Raw genomic sequence first — 17,480 nt, 5'->3', positions numbered from 1 at the left:
CACACGGATGTGTTCTGTGTGACACACACCGGAGAAAAGACATGTGTCTGAGAGGAAAAAACAAAACATTACTCACCTTCTCCAGCCCTCCTGTCTCTGCCGCTGCTGTCACTTGCTTCCGACCGCCGCTCATTATGCTCATTGAATATTCACTTCACTGAGGCCGGAAGCAGCAGCAGCGGGGAGTCGGCAGGACCGGAGACCACAGATTAGCGCCAGGGACAGGTGAGAAGAAAGTTCCCGTTCTCCGTGTTATCACGGAGAACACACGTAGGCAATAAACACGGGTCACGGAAGTTAAAACGCACCTCTGACACGTCCGGGAAAAACGTGCGTGGTTTTTCACGAATGTGTGAAAGAGGCCTAAACTGTAGACTGTGGATCCTCCATTTTGCTGCTGCCTTCAGTGATACAGGTTATGGGTTTGATTACCCGGAAGACTGAAATTCAATAAAAGGGAATTATTTATTCAAATAACTTTAAAGGGGCTGTCCACTACTCAGACTTAACCCCTTATGCTCACCTCCAGTGCTGGTGCCTTCCAGCAGTGCCAGCTCTGGCTCTCCCGAGCATCGTGTGACATTACGTCACAACACAATAAAACAAAATGGCGGCATACTAAAGTATGTGTTATGTCACGTGACCCCTGCGGCCAATCAGCGCTGTCTTCACGCTCCTCAGATGCAGGGGAGGTTGTTAAGTCCCCTCGATGTGCCATATTTATATAATAAATTTCCATTATTCTGTCACTAAATGCTCTAGTAATTCCAATAATCCGACACGTAACAAAAATACCGATATGAAAAAAGTAGATGAAAAGAATGGGCAAACGTTTTCTTTTCTTTTCACCACATCAAACATGGCGTTACTTGTACTTCCGGCAGTTGAACGTCATTTCCGGTTTTGTCCAGAGACCACTTGAACTGAGTATTTGCTCGTTTCTAGTTGCTCCGCCCCTCTCAAGCGCTGTACTTGTGATTGGCTGCCGGGGAGTTCGCGCCAAGCCGTGTATCCTATCGGAAGTGAGGGACTGGCAGCGCGTTTCGCGGGAAAACTAGAGCCTCGCTGGATTTTCGCGCCATTCGGAGCAGAGACAGATCGTCAGCAGCCATTACCGGAGGCTCTGAGCGGACACCGCGCACGCTGCTCTCTGCCTGTTAGTGCTCACTTCTTGGTATAGAACCGGAGAAATGGCGGCTCCCGGGGCTGTGGAGGTCGATGATCAGGAGTTGCGGGAGGCTCAGCGTGAATTCCTCGATTTCTTGGACGATGAGGTGGGTGAGGGGCGATTCTTATCATGGTCTGTGCGGCGGGGTCTATAAAGTGTAATTCCTTCTACAGTGTACAGATCAAATCGGCCACAGATTGCACCGATCTCATCGGCTTCACTTGAGCATTAAACAGTTGCTGTCGGTGCCTTTTAGTTTTATTTTTATTTTTTTATTTACAGGTTTAATAACAAGAAATAATAGAATGCAGTCAGGAGCTCTGCTGCCAATACAAATATATAACCTCTGCTGAAAAATGGGCAGTGGAGGGTGTTACTGAAAGGGTTAAACGGGCCAGTGATGTCACACCGATAGCAATGCCTCTCATCAAATTCAGGGCTCTAGGCTTTGAAACTGGCATCAAAGTGGTCAAATGGTCAGTTTTGACTATTTGGACAAGTAACGGGTGTTGTTAAGAGGGTTAAATTTGTTTGGACCACAGATCTCACCATCACGGAGATAAGGATGCATGTAAGGGTCACCGCAGACTGTACCCAATGGGATCTGGGCATCACAACTGGCATCAAAGTGGACAAATGGACGACTTTAACAGGCTCTGAGACATAACTGGTGTTTATAAAGGGTTAAAGGGAACCTGTCACCAGTTTTTTTCCCTATTAAACCAAAAATATCCCCTTCTGCAGCTCCTGGGCTGCATTCTAGGAAGGTGACCCCTCATTGCAGACCCCTAAAAGAACTTTATAAAGTCTCACCATTTCCTATGGAAATGAGTTTGGCTGGCCAGATGGGTAGGCTCTAATTCTGCTCCTGTCCCCCCTTCTGCCGCTGTTCGCCATCCCCCTGTTATGATTTACATGGATGACGCCGCCCCCGTCATCATCCACGCTGATGGAGTTACGCGCAGGCGCAGTTCGCTGTGCCCCTATCGCGGGGCTCAGCATAAAGTTTCTCTTGCGCGAGCGCCGGTGATGTATTTGCACAGGCGCAAGATTATTAGCGGCGCTGTGCATGACCTCAGCAGCGTCATCATCCTCGTACCCACCCATAATCTCGCGCCTGCGCAACTACATCACCGGCGCTCACGCGAGGGAAACTTATGCTGAGTCCAGCGATAGGGACACAGCGAACTGCGCCTGCGCGAGACACCAGCAGCGTGGACGATGACAACGGCGAACAGCGGCAGGAGGTGGGACAGGAACCGAATTAGAGCCCGCCCATCTGGCCAACACAGGTCATTTGCATAGGAAACGGTAAGATTTTATAAATTTCTTTTAGGGGTCTGCAAGGAGGGGGTCAGCAACAAGGTGCACCTTCATAGAATGCAACCCAGGAGCTGCAGAAGGGGATATTTTTGGTTTAATAGGAAAAAAAACTGGTGACAGGTTCCCTTTAAATGATTTTAGGCCAGCGATATACTGATAACGATGCCCTGCAAAGAGGGTTACTTCATGATGGTCCAAATAAAATAGGTTCTGGGTGTCAGAACTGGCATCAAACTGGGCAGATGAAGAATTCCAAAATCAAAACTGGTGTTTAGAAAGGGTTAAATGAGTTTTGGCCACTGTGATGCCCACATCAAACGCAGGTGACTCCAGCCTGGACCCAGTTGGCTCTGGGCATGAAAAATGACTGAGGCCACTGATCTGACACCACTGTTACAGATGGGGATGCCTAGGGGGTCACTCCAGGCTGAACCCGATCGTTTCTGGGCATCAAAGTTGGCAGATGGGCAAGTTTTACAGAATCAAATAACTGGTGTTTATAGGGTTAAATGTCCGGGCCGCTGATCGCTCATTAGGACCATCACATCAAACACGGGTCTCTGGAGATTCACCCAAATGTTTTCTGGGCATAAGAGCTGGCATCAAAATGGGCAATCTTTTTTTTTTTTTTTTTATACAGATTTCAGTAAGTAACTTGTGTATTATAGGGTGGCATAGTGACTCAGTGGTTAGCACTGCAGTCCTGTGGTGACTCAGTGGTTAGCGCTGCAGTCCTGTGGTGACTCAGTGGTTAGCGCTGCAGTCCTGTGGTGACTCAGTGGTTAGCGCTGCAGTCCTGTGGTGACTCAGTGGTTAGCGCTGCAGTCCTGTGGTGACTCAGTGGTTAGCGCTGCAGTCCTGTGGTGACTCAGTGGTTAGCGCTGCAGTCCTGTGGTGACTCAGTGGTTAGCGCTGCAGTCCTGTGGTGACTCAGTGGTTAGCGCTGCAGTCCTGTGGTGACTCAGTGGTTAGCGCTGCAGTCCTGTGGTGACTCAGTGGTTAGCGCTGCAGTCCTGTGGTGACTCAGTGGTTAGCGCTGCAGTCCTGTGGTGACTCAGTGGTTAGCGCTGCAGTCCTGTGGTGACTCAGTGGTTAGCGCTGCAGTCCTGTGGTGACTCAGGGGTTAGCGCTGCAGTCCTGTGGTGACTCAGGGGTTAGCGCTGCAGTCCTGTGGTGACTCAGGGGTTAGCGCTGCAGTCCTGTGGTGACTCAGGGGTTAGCGCTGCAGTCCTGTGGTGACTCAGGGGTTAGCGCTGCAGTCCTGTGGTGACTCAGGGGTTAGCGCTGCAGTCCTGTGGTGACTCAGGGGTTAGCGCTGCAGTCCTGTGGTGACTCAGGGGTTAGCGCTGCAGTCCTGTGGTGACTCAGGGGTTAGCGCTGCAGTCCTGTGGTGACTCAGGGGTTAGCGCTGCAGTCCTGTGGTGACTCAGGGGTTAGCGCTGCAGTCCTGTGGTGACTCAGGGGTTAGCGCTGCAGTCCTGTGGTGACTCAGGGGTTAGCGCTGCAGTCCTGTGGTGACTCAGGGGTTAGCGCTGCAGTCCTGTGGTGACTCAGGGGTTAGCGCTGCAGTCCTGTGGTGACTCAGGGGTTAGCGCTGCAGTCCTGTGGTGACTCAGGGGTTAGCGCTGCAGTCCTGTGGTGACTCAGGGGTTAGCGCTGCAGTCCTGTGGTGACTCAGGGGTTAGCGCTGCAGTCCTGTGGTGACTCAGGGGTTAGCGCTGCAGTCCTGTGGTGACTCAGGGGTTAGCGCTGCAGTCCTGTGGTGACTCAGGGGTTAGCGCTGCAGTCCTGTGGTGACTCAGGGGTTAGCGCTGCAGTCCTGTGGTGACTCAGGGGTTAGCGCTGCAGTCTTGCGGTGACTCAGGGGTTAGCGCTGCAGTCTTGCGGTGACTCAGGGGTTAGCGCTGCAGTCTTGCGGTGACTCAGGGGTTAGCGCTGCAGTCTTGCGGTGACTCAGTGGTTAGCGCTGCAGTCTTGCGGTGACTCAGTGGTTAGCGCTGCAGTCTTGCGGTGACTCAGTGGTTAGCGCTGCAGTCTTGCGGTGACTCAGTGGTTAGCGCTGCAGTCTTGCGGTGACTCAGTGGTTAGCGCTGCAGTCTTGCGGTGACTCAGTGGTTAGCGCTGCAGTCTTGCAGCGCTGGGGTCCTGGATTAAAATCCCATCATGGACACAATCTGCAAGGAGTTTGTATGTTCTCCCCGTGTTTGCGTGGGTTTCCTCCGGGTTCTCCGGTTTTCTCCCACACTCCAAAAACATACTGATTGGGGCTCACAATCTAAAGTCCCTATGGGGACAGTGTTCCTGATTATATGTAAAGAGCTGTGGAACATGTTAGCGCGATATAAAAAATAAAAATGATTTTTTTTTTTATTAAAGGCTTAAATGACTTTGAGGCCACTGATCTCACATCACCATTACATACAGAGATGCCCGTGGGTGACTCCAGGCCGAACCCAATGGGCTCAGGGCCTCAGAAGTGGCGTCAAAGTGGGCCAATAGCCAATTTTCACAGATTTAAACATGTAACTGGTGTCTATAAAGGGTTAAATTACTTTGGTTTTGCTGATATCACACCAGTGTTGCACAGATGGGGATGCCCCACATCAAATTTGGGTCACTCCAGCCTGTCCTGAACTAGTTTTGGGCATCAGAGTGGCCAAATTTCCAATTTTTACAAATTTGAATAAGGAACTTGTGTTTTTAAGGGGTTAAATAATATTGGGTCATTGATCTTGCATATAGTGAACCCCGCATTACACTCTGGTCATTCCGGACTATTTCTGATGGGTTCTCGGCATCAGCTGGCGTCAATATTAGTCCGACAGTTTAAAATTTGGGCGACTGATTTCCCACCAGTGTCACATACCCATGCCCAAAGTCCGTTTGGCGCCTGTGGAGTCCACCGCGGTGCGTCCCGATCTAGCGGTGCGAGATTAGCGGCTCAGTCACTTAATATCATAGAACAATGCCCTCTCACCCTCTCCTTTCTCCCCTTTCTGCAGGAAGATCAGGGCATTTACCAGAGCAAAGTGCGGGACATGATCAGCGATAACCAATACCGCCTGATCGTGAACATCAACGATCTCCGCAGGAAGAACGACAAGAGGGCGAGTCAGTAAGTATCCGAGGTGCAGGGGCCTGTGCCAGTGCTGCCCGACATCACACTCACTGTGTCGTCTTCTGTCTACCCAGGCTCGTGGACAAGGCCTTCGAGGGACTGATCGCCTTCCAGCGAGCGCTGAAGGACTTTGTTGCTTCCATTGATGGAACTTATGCCAAACAGTACGAGGACTTCTACATCGGTCTGGAAGGAAGCTTTGGTGCAAAACACGTCACACCCCGGACACTGACGTCACGTTTCCTGGGTTCTATGGTCTGTGTGGAGGGGATCGTCACCAAGTGTAAGGATCATACACTGTATGCAGAAATATAACTGCAATACGTCTACCCCTCACCCCCATGTACAAGAATATAACTACTATAATACTGCCCCCTATGTACAAGAATATAACTACTATAATACTGCCCCCTATGTACAATAATATAACTACTATAATACTGCCCCCTATGTACAAGAATATAACTACTATAATGCTGCCCCTATGTACAAGAATATAACTACTATAATACTGCCCCTATGTACAAGAATATACCTACTATAATACTGCCCCTATGTACAAGAATATAACTACTATAATACTGCCCCTATGTACAAGAATATAACTACTGTAATACTGCCCCTATGTACAAGAATATAACTACTATAATACTGCCCCTATGTACAAGAATATACCTACTATAATACTGCCCCTATGTACAAGAATATAACTACTATAATACTGCCCCTATGTACAAGAATATAACTACTGTAATACTGCCCCTATGTACAATAATATAACTACTGTAATACTGCCCCTATGTACAATAATATAACTACTATAATACTGCCCCTATGTACAAGAATATAACTACTATAATACTGCCCCTATGTACAAGAATATAACTACTATAATACTGCCCCTATGTACAAGAATATAACTACTATAATACTGCCCCTATGTACAAGAATATAACTACTATAATACTGCCCCCTATGTACAAGAATATAACTACTATAATACTGCCCCTATGTACAAGAATATAACTACTATAATACTGCCCCTATGTACAATAATATAACTACTGTAATACTGCCCTTATGTACAAGAATATAACTACTATAATACTGCCCCTATGTACAATAATATAACTACTATAATACTGCACCTATGTACAAGAATATAACTACTATAATACTGCACCTATGTACAAGAATATAACTACTATAATACTGCCCCCTCTGTACAAGAATATAACTACTATAATACTGCCCCCTATATACAAGAATATAACTACTATAATACTGCCCCCTATATACAAGAATATAACTACTATAATACTGCACCTATGTACAAGAATATAACTACTATAATACTGCCCCCTCTGTACAAGAATATAACTACTATAATACTGCCCCTATGTACAAGAATATAACTACTATAATACTGCCCCTATGTACAATAATATAACTACTATAATACTGCCCCTATGTACAAGAATATAACTACTATAATACTGCCCCTATGTACAATAATATAACTACTATAATACTGCCCCTATGTACAATAATATAACTACTATAATACTGCCTCTATGTACAAGAATATAACTACTATAATACTGCACCTATGTACAAGAATATAAGTACTATAATACTGCCCCCTATATACAAGAATATAACTACTATAATACTGCACCTATGTACAAGAATATAACTACTATAATACTGCCCCCTCTGTACAAGAATATAACTACTATAATACTGCCCCTATGTACAAGAATATAACTACTATAATACTGCCCCTATATACAAGAATATAACTACTATAATACTGCACCTATGTACAAGAATATAACTACTATAATACTGCACCTATGTACAAGAATATAACTACTATAATACTGCCCCCTCTGTACAAGAATATAACTACTATAATACTGCCCCCTCTGTACAAGAATATATCTACTATAATACTGCCCCTATATACAAGAATATAACTACTATAATACTGCCCCTATATACAAGAATATAACTACTATAATACTGCCACCCTATGGACTCTAGAATATAATTGTATTTTCCAGGTTCTCTGGTTCGCCCTAAAGTGGTACGCAGCGTCCATTACTGTCCGGCAACAAAGAAGACGATTGAGCGGAAGTATACGGATATGACCAGTCTGGATGCCTTTCCCTCCAGTGCAGTGTATCCTACAAAGGTGAGAATGGCGATCTTATAGTATAAAGTGAGTGCAGAGGCTCTAAATGCATATCCTTTAAGAGGAACCAGAAAAAAAATGTCCATTCATTGACTGTAAACCTATCGCAATTGTTGAAGTGAAACAGTACACATTGAGCTTCTTGTGAAACTTTTTTTTATATTATTTTGTTGTGCGATACACCAAATGGCCACTAGATGTCAGCACAGTAAAGTTTCGCTGAAATACAGTTGTTGGTCATTGGCAGACGGCTCTTCTGGTCGTACTGATTTTTTTTTTTTTTTTTTATCCCTCCCCCCCCCCCCCCCCCCCCCCCCCCCTCAGGATGAGGAGAATAACCCCCTGGAGACAGAGTTTGGCCTTTCTCTGTACAAGGACCACCAGACCATCACCATCCAGGAGATGCCGGAGAAGGCTCCTGCCGGTCAGCTGCCGCGCTCTGTGGACATCATTTTGGATGATGATTTGGTGGATAAGGTGAAGCCCGGGGATCGGGCGCAGATTATCGGGACCTATCGTTGCCTTCCATCCAAGAAAAGTGGCTACACATCGGGCTCATTCAGGTGACTATCTGCCTTTCTGGCCACCGGTGATTCTCTTAAGAGTAGACTAGAATCGTGAACTATTGGGGCAGAACAAGGAGCTGACCACCATGGCTCCCCCCCCCCTCCCCTAATATTATAATAATGTTGTCTTCTTTTGTAAAGAACGATAATGATCGCTTGCAACGTGGTTCAGATGAGCAAGGAGGTGTCCCCGGTCTTCTCAGCGGACGATCTGGCCAAAATCAAGAAGTTCAGCAAGGTCCACTCAAAGGTAAAGAGGATGTCTGGTTCTGTATGGGTGTCTGGTTCTGTATGGGTGTCTGGTTCTGTATGGGTGTCTGGTTCTGTATGGGCTCGGGGTTCTGTATGGGGCTCGGGGTTCTGTATGGGGCTCGGGGTTCTGTATGGGGCTCGGGGTTCTGTATGGGGCTCGGGGTTCTGTATGGGGCTCGGGGTTCTGTATGGGCTCGGGGTTCTGTATGGGGCTCGGGGTTCTGTATGGGGCTCGGGGTTCTGTATGGGGCTCGGGGTTCTGTATGGGGCTCGGGGTTCTGTATGGGGCTCGGGGTTCTGTATGGGGCTCTGTATGGGGTTCTGTATGGGGTTCTGTATGGGGTTCTGTATGGGGTTCTGTATGGGGTCCTGTATGGGGTTCTGTCCTGTATGGGGTCCTGTATGGGGTTCTGTCCTGTATGGGGTCCTGTATGGGGTTCTGTCCTGTATGGGGTCCTGTATGGGGTTCTGTCCTGTATGGGGTCCTGTATGGGGTTCTGTCCTGTATGGGGTCCTGTATGGGGTTCTGTCCTGTATGGGGTCCTGTATGGGGTTCTGTCCTGTATGGGGTTCTGTCCTGTATGGGGTTCTGTCCTGTATGGGGTTCTGTCCTGTATGGGGTTCTGTCCTGTATGGGGTTCTGTCCTGTATGGGGTTCTGTATGGGGTTCTGTCCTGTATGGGGCTCGGGGGTCCTTAATCTGCATCTTCTGCTTCTCCCCAGGATGTGTTTGAGCAGCTGTCTCGCTCTCTGGCCCCTAGTATTCACGGACACAATTACATAAAGAAGGCCATCCTGTGCATGCTGCTCGGAGGGGTGGAGAAGGTGCTGGAAAACGGGACCAGAATCAGAGGAGACATCAACGTGCTCCTCATAGGTACGAGGTCCAGAGTCTTGCTGTGAATCCCTCCTGTCCTACAACTTCTCATGTCATTCCCTTAGAAAGCTGCTGTCTCTTTTAGGATCCCCCCAAATCAGGCTTCTGTGACCCAGCGCTTAGTGCTCAAGTGGCTTGGCTGCTTTAAAGGGTTCTGGAAGTTTTTAATCCCCTTAAGGCGCTGTCCTCTGCGTTTTTAATTATTATTATTATTATTATTATTATTATTATTATTATTATTATTATAATATTTTTTTTTTAAATAGCTGTGGGGGGGGGGGGGGTTGTGTGTGTAAGCAGGGGGCTAAGATACACTAATGGATTCCCACCACTTCATTAAAGCTGCATATCTCCTAATTCCTCTTGCATTGCTGGGCCTCAGTTGACTGCTGCAGCCAATCCATGGCCGATGATTAGCAGCAGCTGTCACTTGAGGCTCCCCCAGTGCAAAAGGAAGCAAAGAGATGAATGGGGGGGCCATAGTCAGCTCTACCGATAAGTACTGCTGGTCCGGGCAGTAAGTAACCACTTTTCCAACTAGGGTTCTACACCCATCTCAAAAATGGGGTACGTCTTACTCGTATCGCTCCTGCTCCTTTTTGAGGCCATAATTGCAGAATCTTTGGGGTTAATTGTCCGGGATCAGAGGTAACTCTGATCCTGGCTGTATGGCCAACCCCATAGATTATGGCCGCCCCAAGTAGTAAATAACCCCACTGAGTTTTTGTTTAGGTGATCCCTCTGTGGCTAAGTCTCAGCTCCTGCGGTATGTGCTCTGCACGGCCCCCCGCGCCATCCCCACCACTGGCAGAGGCTCGTCAGGAGTGGGTTTAACTGCTGCAGTCACTACGGACCAAGAGACCGGTGAGTACTGACGGCTGCTCTTCTGTCTCATCTATTGAGAAATGACCTCTCCCTCATCATGTTGTCTTTTATCACCAGGGGAGAGGAGACTGGAGGCCGGTGCCATGGTTCTGGCTGATAGGGGTGTAGTCTGTATTGATGAGTTCGACAAGATGTCTGATATGGATCGTACGGCAATCCATGAGGTCATGGAGCAGGGTCGGGTCACTATTGCCAAAGCTGGCATCCACGCTAGGCTAAACGCACGCTGCAGTGTGCTGGCCGCAGCCAACCCAGTCTATGGAAGGGTGAGTTAAAGGTTATTGGCTTAGCACTGGTGTAGAGGCTGCAGAGAGTAGTGCATTTGGTATGGAGGGGAGAAGTTCTGGTTATGGGCTTACCATTGGTGCAGAGTACAATTCATATGCTATGAAAGGGTGAGGGCCTGGTTATGGACTTAACAGTGGTGTAGAGTGTACAGTGCATATGCTATGGAGGTTCAGTCCTAGCGTATGGGTTTACCAGTAGTGTAGAGGCTGCAGAGAGTACAGTACATATGCAATAGAGGGGTGAGTTCCAGGTTATGGGCTTACCAGTGGTGCAAAGAGTACAGTGCATATGCTATGGAGGGGTCAGTCCTAGCTTATGGTCTTACCAGTGGTGTAGAGGCTGCAGAGAGTACAGTGCATATGCAATGGAGGGGTGAGTTCCAGGTTATGGTCTTACCAGTGGTGTAGAGAGTACAGTCCATATGCTATGGAAGTGTCACTCCTAGCTTATGAGTTTACCAACAGTGTAGAGGCTGCAGAGATTACAGTGCATATGCTATGGATGGGTAAGTCATAGGTTATGGTCTTATGAGAGAGCATAAAGCTACAGAGAGTATAGGGCACAGTCTATGCGACGGTGAGTGCCAGGTTATTGGCATACCAGTGGTGTAGAGGCTGCAGAGAGTACAGTGCATATGCAATGGAGGGGTGAGTTCCAGGTAATGGTCTTACCAGTGGTGTAGAGGCTGCAGAGAGTACAGTACATATGCAATGGAGGGGTGAGTTCCAGGTTATGGGCTTACCAGTGGTGTAGAGGCTGCAGAGAGTACACAACAGTCTGTGGATCAGTATAAATTTGTAGCTTAATTTTTTCTTTTTTTCTTTCACAGTATGATCAGTACAAAACTCCCATGGAGAACATCGGTCTCCAGGACTCGCTGCTGTCCCGTTTCGATCTCCTGTTTATTGTGCTGGATCAGATGGATCCAGAGCAGGACCGTGAGATCTCGGACCACGTGTTGCGCATGCACCGCTATAGAGCTACAGGAGAGCAGGATGGAGATGGTAAGGAGGCCGAAGCTTGTACTGATTGAGTCTACTCTAATCACAGCCAAAGCTGCATTCACCACTTCATTAGCTCCCTGCCGCAGTGCATTATGGTATACGTAGTTTTAGCATCACAGCACATTTGGGTATCCTGTGTCTGCTGTTTTTCAGCCATGCCCCTGGGCAGTTCTGTGGACATCCTCTCCACCAACGACCCGAATGTCAGCCACGAGGAGCAGCAGGAATTACAGGTGTACGAGAAGCACGACAGCCTCCTGCACGGTGTACGGAAGAAGCGGTAAGACCCCCGAGATGTTAATAAGCAGGGCTGTGCTGCCCCCTGCTGGCTGCATATGGAGTCACTGTTCATAATACACCCCTGCAGAGAGAAGACGATCAGTGTGGAGTTCATGCGCAAGTACATACATGTGGCCAAACTGTTCAAGCCACAGCTCACCGCCGAAGCTGCAAACTACATTGCTGAGGAGTACACCCGGCTGAGGAGCCAGGAGCAGATGAGCTCCGATGTGGCGCGGGTAAGTGCTAAAGCTCCGCATGCATTAGCCATAAAGGGACGTGGTTACAAATTCTGCCGATATTCACTTTAATCGGCCTTTAGTCTCATTACTGTTTCCAGGATCTCTGCTTGCTGTCAGTGAATTGTTTTGTTCTTACCCAGTTAAGCAGGTATAGGTCTAAACCTCCATTATTTTAATTATATAAATATATAATTATTAGGAATAAAAAGAATATTTTATAAATTTATTATTTATTATTATTTTTTTCTTCAGACCTCACCGGTGACCGCTCGTACCTTGGAGACTCTGATCCGTCTGTCCACAGCTCATGCTAAGGTGCGGATGAGCAAAACTGTGCAGCTGCAGGACGCCGAAGCGGCGGTGGAACTCGTTCATTACGCTTATTTTAAAAAGGTGAGGCGGCCGTATATAAGCCATACCAGTATGACAACTGCTTAACTAGCAATCGCTGTCTTAACATGGTGGTGAGGGTGTTGACTCTGCTCATGTACAACCAGCATCCTGCAGTACCCACTTACGGCCACTGTGTGTCACTATTGCTTTGTGAACAGTTGGTCATCTGCCTCTTTTTTTTTTTTTTCCATATTTTGCTGTTTTTGCATCAAATTCTTCAACATGTCCCCTTCCATTAATTTTTGCACAGAATGGCAAAACTATTTGGTTTTTGCCCTTTTTAGAGTAGTGATCTGTTATTGTTACGAAAAGAGTAACAAACCTAATTGCATAATGGGTGAAACTTAAAAGAAATGGCTTCTAACCCCTTCGAGAGCAATGACGTACCTATACGTCAGTGGTTGTTTGGCTCTTCAATCAGCAGACATGTGCCGCTAACAGGCGTGGGTGGATCGGCGATCCACCCGCACTTGTTAGCCCCTTAGATCATGCTGTCATACTCTGACAGCGCGATCTAAAGCGCTCCAGTGGGGATCACGCCTTCCCCCCAGTGCTATCCACGGCTCTTTGACGCGATCACGGGGGCACCAATGGGTTGCTATGGCAGCGTGGGGTCAGATGATGACCCCTGCTGCTACTTGACATGTTTACTATGAAGTGAGGGTCCCAATAGCTAATTATAAGACTCCTTTCCTCCCCCCAAAAATATTTGAGGTGGGGAGGAGGGAGAATAGGTGTGCGTCTCATAATCCAGATAAAGCTTATTGGGTTGCCCCGGCAGAGCGGGGGGCACAGGACGGAGGCTTGGCGATACTGTGGCTCAGGGCTGTTGCAGCAGTGTCGTGGCTTAGGAGGGTCAGCGATTCAGATATCGCGGAGGGCTACATGCTCCGTTGAGCCGGCCGACTGTTAACACGATAGACTTCGAGAAAATGGGCCGTGGAAGTGCAGATTGATATTTCGGAGAGCTAAAATCTCAATATGCACACGTGCTACTTACACTACTTTGGTGCAATTTTTTTTTTTTTTTTTTTTTGGAGGCAAAAAAGTGATAAGCCCTGGAGCTAATTGTTTCTTTCTCTTGGGAGTCTTAGGTGTTGGAAAAAGAGAAGAAACGAAGGAAGAGAGATGAGGACACCGATACGGAAGAAGAGCAGGAGCAGCCGACTCCTACAGAGCGGAGGACCCGGAAGAAGAGGTCGGGGTCTTAATATTTGCTAATATTGCACTGTATATGTTCGGCTGTCAGCTGGGTCTGGATGGGCGCTCAATAGACAGGATTGGGCGCTCAGTAGACAGGATTGGGCGCTCAGTAGACAGGATTGGCGCTCAGTAGACAGGATTGGGCGCTCAGTAGACAGGATGGGCGCTCAGTAGACAGGATGGGCGCTCAGTAGACAGGATGGGCGCTCAGTAGACAGGATTGGGCGCTCAGTAGACAGGATTGGGCGCTCAGTAGACAGGATTGGGCGCTCAGTAGACAGGATTGGGCGCTCAGTAGACAGGATTGGGCGCTCAGTAGACAGGATTGGGCGCTCAATAGACAGGTTGCATGGTGGCAGCGAGTGTGCAGGGGGAAAACATGGCTGCCGGTGACCCACTCCTGGCATTGTTACATTCATGGAAATTGTCAAGAAAGAATCTTATGTTTTTGCAGGAAAACTGCGGATGGGACAGAAGGGGAATCGCACGACCCCTATGACTTCAGTGATGCAGAAGGGGAAACTCCCGATGGTAAGTGGCTGTATATTTTTAAGTGCCCGCCTGGGGATGTTGTGGTGGTCTCACCCTGCTCGCTTACCACCACCTTACCCAACCCCCTCTTGGGTGTATGTATTAAACCTAATTTTATTTTTTCTTCCCACTACAATACAGTTCATTCTCCCAAGGCGCCATCAAGCAAACGATCCGAATCCTCTGAGAAGGGCGGTGGACTGTCCGGAGACAGGTGAGACATTGCAGTAACGGATCCTGTCCCCTTGTGTCTGCGGCACAAGTTGTTGTTGTCGCCATTTATTCGGTACAGGAGGAGAGTTCTTTTAATAGAAGGGTATATTGTCTAAAAGGGAAGCGGTTACCGCTAGCAACCTATCACAGCTAAGCTTTTATTTTTGTAAAAGCTGTTCACAAGAGAAAGCTGAGCATTGATTGGTTGCTAGGGGTAACCACCTTCCTCAAGTAAATGAGGCCTAGTGTATGCACTTAATTGTTTTCTTTTGTATTGTTTCTCACTGGTCAGTGTATAATGTCCCACATACACATTAACCCCTTAACCCTTTCTCAACCTTTGACCTAAAAGGCCACATTCCTGTCTTTGATGCAGGATCACCCGCTGAGCCTGTAAATGTTAACTGATTTAATCAGCGAACAGCCATGAGCAGATGGACATCATCTTGCAGCTGTTAATCAGTTAAATCCCGCTGCCAGTGATGTAAAGCAAACTTGTCAGGTCCAATATGCACCCAGAACCACGAGCAGTTCTGGGTGCATATATCTAATCCCTGCCTAACTGTCCCTGTATCTAGTAGCATGGATAAAGAGATCTTTAGAAAAGTATTTGTAACGATCCTTTGATATGCTAATGAGCGACAGGACTAGTTGCAATTTTGTTACATGTGGCATGGTGGCTCAGTGGTTAGCACTGCAGTCTTGTGGTGGCTCAGTGGTTAGCACTGCAGTCTTGCAGCGCTGGGGTCCTGGGTTCAATTCCCACCAAGGACACCATCTGCAAGGAGTTTGTATGTTCTCCCCGTGTTTGCGTGGGTTTCCTCCGGGTTTTCTGGTTTCCTCCCACACTCCAAAAACATACTGATAAGGAATTTAGATTGTGAGCCCCAATGGGGACAGTATTGGCAATGTATGTAAATTGCTGTGGAATTAACAGCGCTATAGTTATTATCCCCCGACCTCTTAGCATGTTAGTACACCCACAGGGTTATATTACCATGCTACTCAATGCAGCGTCACCAGCGGTGAACTCTGAAGCTGAATGCCATTGGCCGCATTAGCATATCATAAAGGATCTTTCTAAATACTTTGTCTTAAGATCTCTCCATCTATGCTGTTAGATACAGGGACGGTTAAGCAGGGATTAGCAATATACACCCAGAACTCTCGTGGTTCTGGGTGCATATTGCACCTGACAGGTTCCCTTTAACAGTCGCTGGTTGAAAGCGCACCATTCCCTGCTCCCATCTGTGACATGACTACAGGGTCACAGATAAGGGTTTTTTGCCGTCGTTGTGTGTTTTTTATTGTGTGTGTGTGTGTGTGTGTGTGTGTGTGTGTGTGTGTATATATAAAATATATATATATCTATCTCTCTATCTCTAAATATAATATATTTATACATATGTACATATATACATACATATATACATAGATATATATCATACATACACAATATATATATATATATATATATATATATATATATATATATATATATATATATATATATATATATATATATATATATATATATATATATCTATATCTCTCTAATATCTCTAAATAAAATATATATATAATATATTATATTACTTAATTTAATTTTTGGTTTAATTTTTCCCTTACAGGCTGAAGGATTTCAAAGCCGCCCTGCTAGATGCCTTCAAATCAGCCCATGCCCAGTCCATTGCCATTCCGACCCTCATGGATGCCATTAATAAGAACAACGATGCTCCCTTCTCAGATGGGGAAGTGAAGGCTGCGCTGGAGCTGATGGAAGAAGCCAACCATATAATGGTTTCCGAAAACATAGTTTTCTTAATCTAATGGACTTCTAAGAAGCAGTGAGAAGGGGTTAATAAGGTGCTGGCTGTGCAGCAGTGTGAGGAAAGGCCTCAATGTAGTGCGGGTTCTGGTCGTTCATTGTCGTACACTATATGTGTATGTTTTACTTTTAAGGGATCCTCCAGGAAAACGTAAGACTATATATTATCCCCTGAACAGCGCTACATTATAGCTCTCTTCTAGTTTCTCATTCTCTGGCCCATCAGTCACTGCAGTCACAGTCCCTTTTAAGTATGTGGATCAATCCATTTGGTGATTAACACCAAAGTCTTCCACCTTACAAAAAAGAAGAAATTATTTGTGTATATATGTTGTTGCACAGATTTGCTGTTCAGGGCTCGGGGAAGGCTGGGTGACAACACTGCAGATGTTTGGCTTTCCCAAGACCCGAAGTTTTAGCTTTTTTATTTTGACTTTCCATTTTATAGATTTATAATATTTTGCTAATGTTAATACCTAATTTTTAATTTTTGTTTCATGGAAGATTTTTGATGCGTTCTCGGTATATTTTCATACCCTCATGTCGCCTCCTTGTCACTGCGATCTCCCTTGTGTTTTGTATAGAGCTTTTACCTCTTTCTAGGTAGGAGTAAGTTAAGTGACTATTCCACAATGTTTTTTGTGCTTGCTTTGTGCTGACTAAGGTGGGGATGTTCCCCAAACATCGTATATTCTATAATGGGTAATAGAGGCTGGGACCTCATAGTTCCGTGTGATTGGAGAAATGAGTGTGACTCACTACTGTCCATTCACATAGTACCTGCACCGATCCTATCATTCTGCTCCCCCATCCATCTTATGAATATGTCTATGGGGCGACCCCTGGAAGTCTTGTTTATAGTCGCCAAATAAAGGCACGTTTATGTATAATCCGTCACTTTTTGTCCTAATTTTGTTTTAAAATGAAACTGATATTATAAGATTAACTCAAATCCACATGACGTAACTGGATATCTTTTGTAGCTACTGTTTTCCGGCCATTGCTTTTTCTTTTCCAGTCTTAACCTCTTTTGGTGCTCTCCCCCCTTCCTGGCTTTCCTTTTTTGGCGCTCTCCCGACTTCCCGGCTTTCCTTTTTTGGCGCTCTGTTATGA

At 46.6% G+C, this 17,480-nt stretch overlaps 1 protein-coding gene across 1 annotated transcript; it reads left to right on the top strand.

The window, feature by feature from the left end:
- Positions 1–1,017: 1,017 nt before the first annotated feature.
- Positions 1,018–17,264, top strand: MCM3 (minichromosome maintenance complex component 3). Its single transcript, XM_075341236.1, has 17 exons — positions 1,018–1,274; positions 5,494–5,606; positions 5,684–5,892; positions 7,676–7,806; positions 8,131–8,369; positions 8,514–8,622; positions 9,348–9,501; positions 10,234–10,365; positions 10,444–10,652; positions 11,504–11,678; positions 11,832–11,958; positions 12,046–12,196; positions 12,452–12,592; positions 13,687–13,790; positions 14,250–14,326; positions 14,468–14,540; positions 16,171–17,264. Exons 1-17 carry the CDS (start codon positions 1,191–1,193, stop codon positions 16,367–16,369), a joined length of 2,427 nt encoding a protein of 808 aa, XP_075197351.1. The 5' UTR covers positions 1,018–1,190; the 3' UTR covers positions 16,370–17,264.
- Positions 17,265–17,480: the final 216 nt, after the last annotated feature.

This window comes from Anomaloglossus baeobatrachus, chromosome 3, assembly GCF_048569485.1.
Source record: "Anomaloglossus baeobatrachus isolate aAnoBae1 chromosome 3, aAnoBae1.hap1, whole genome shotgun sequence".
In the NCBI taxonomy this organism is placed as follows: domain Eukaryota; kingdom Metazoa; phylum Chordata; class Amphibia; order Anura; family Aromobatidae; genus Anomaloglossus; species Anomaloglossus baeobatrachus.
This window is presented reverse-complemented; position numbering and strand designations above follow the sequence as displayed.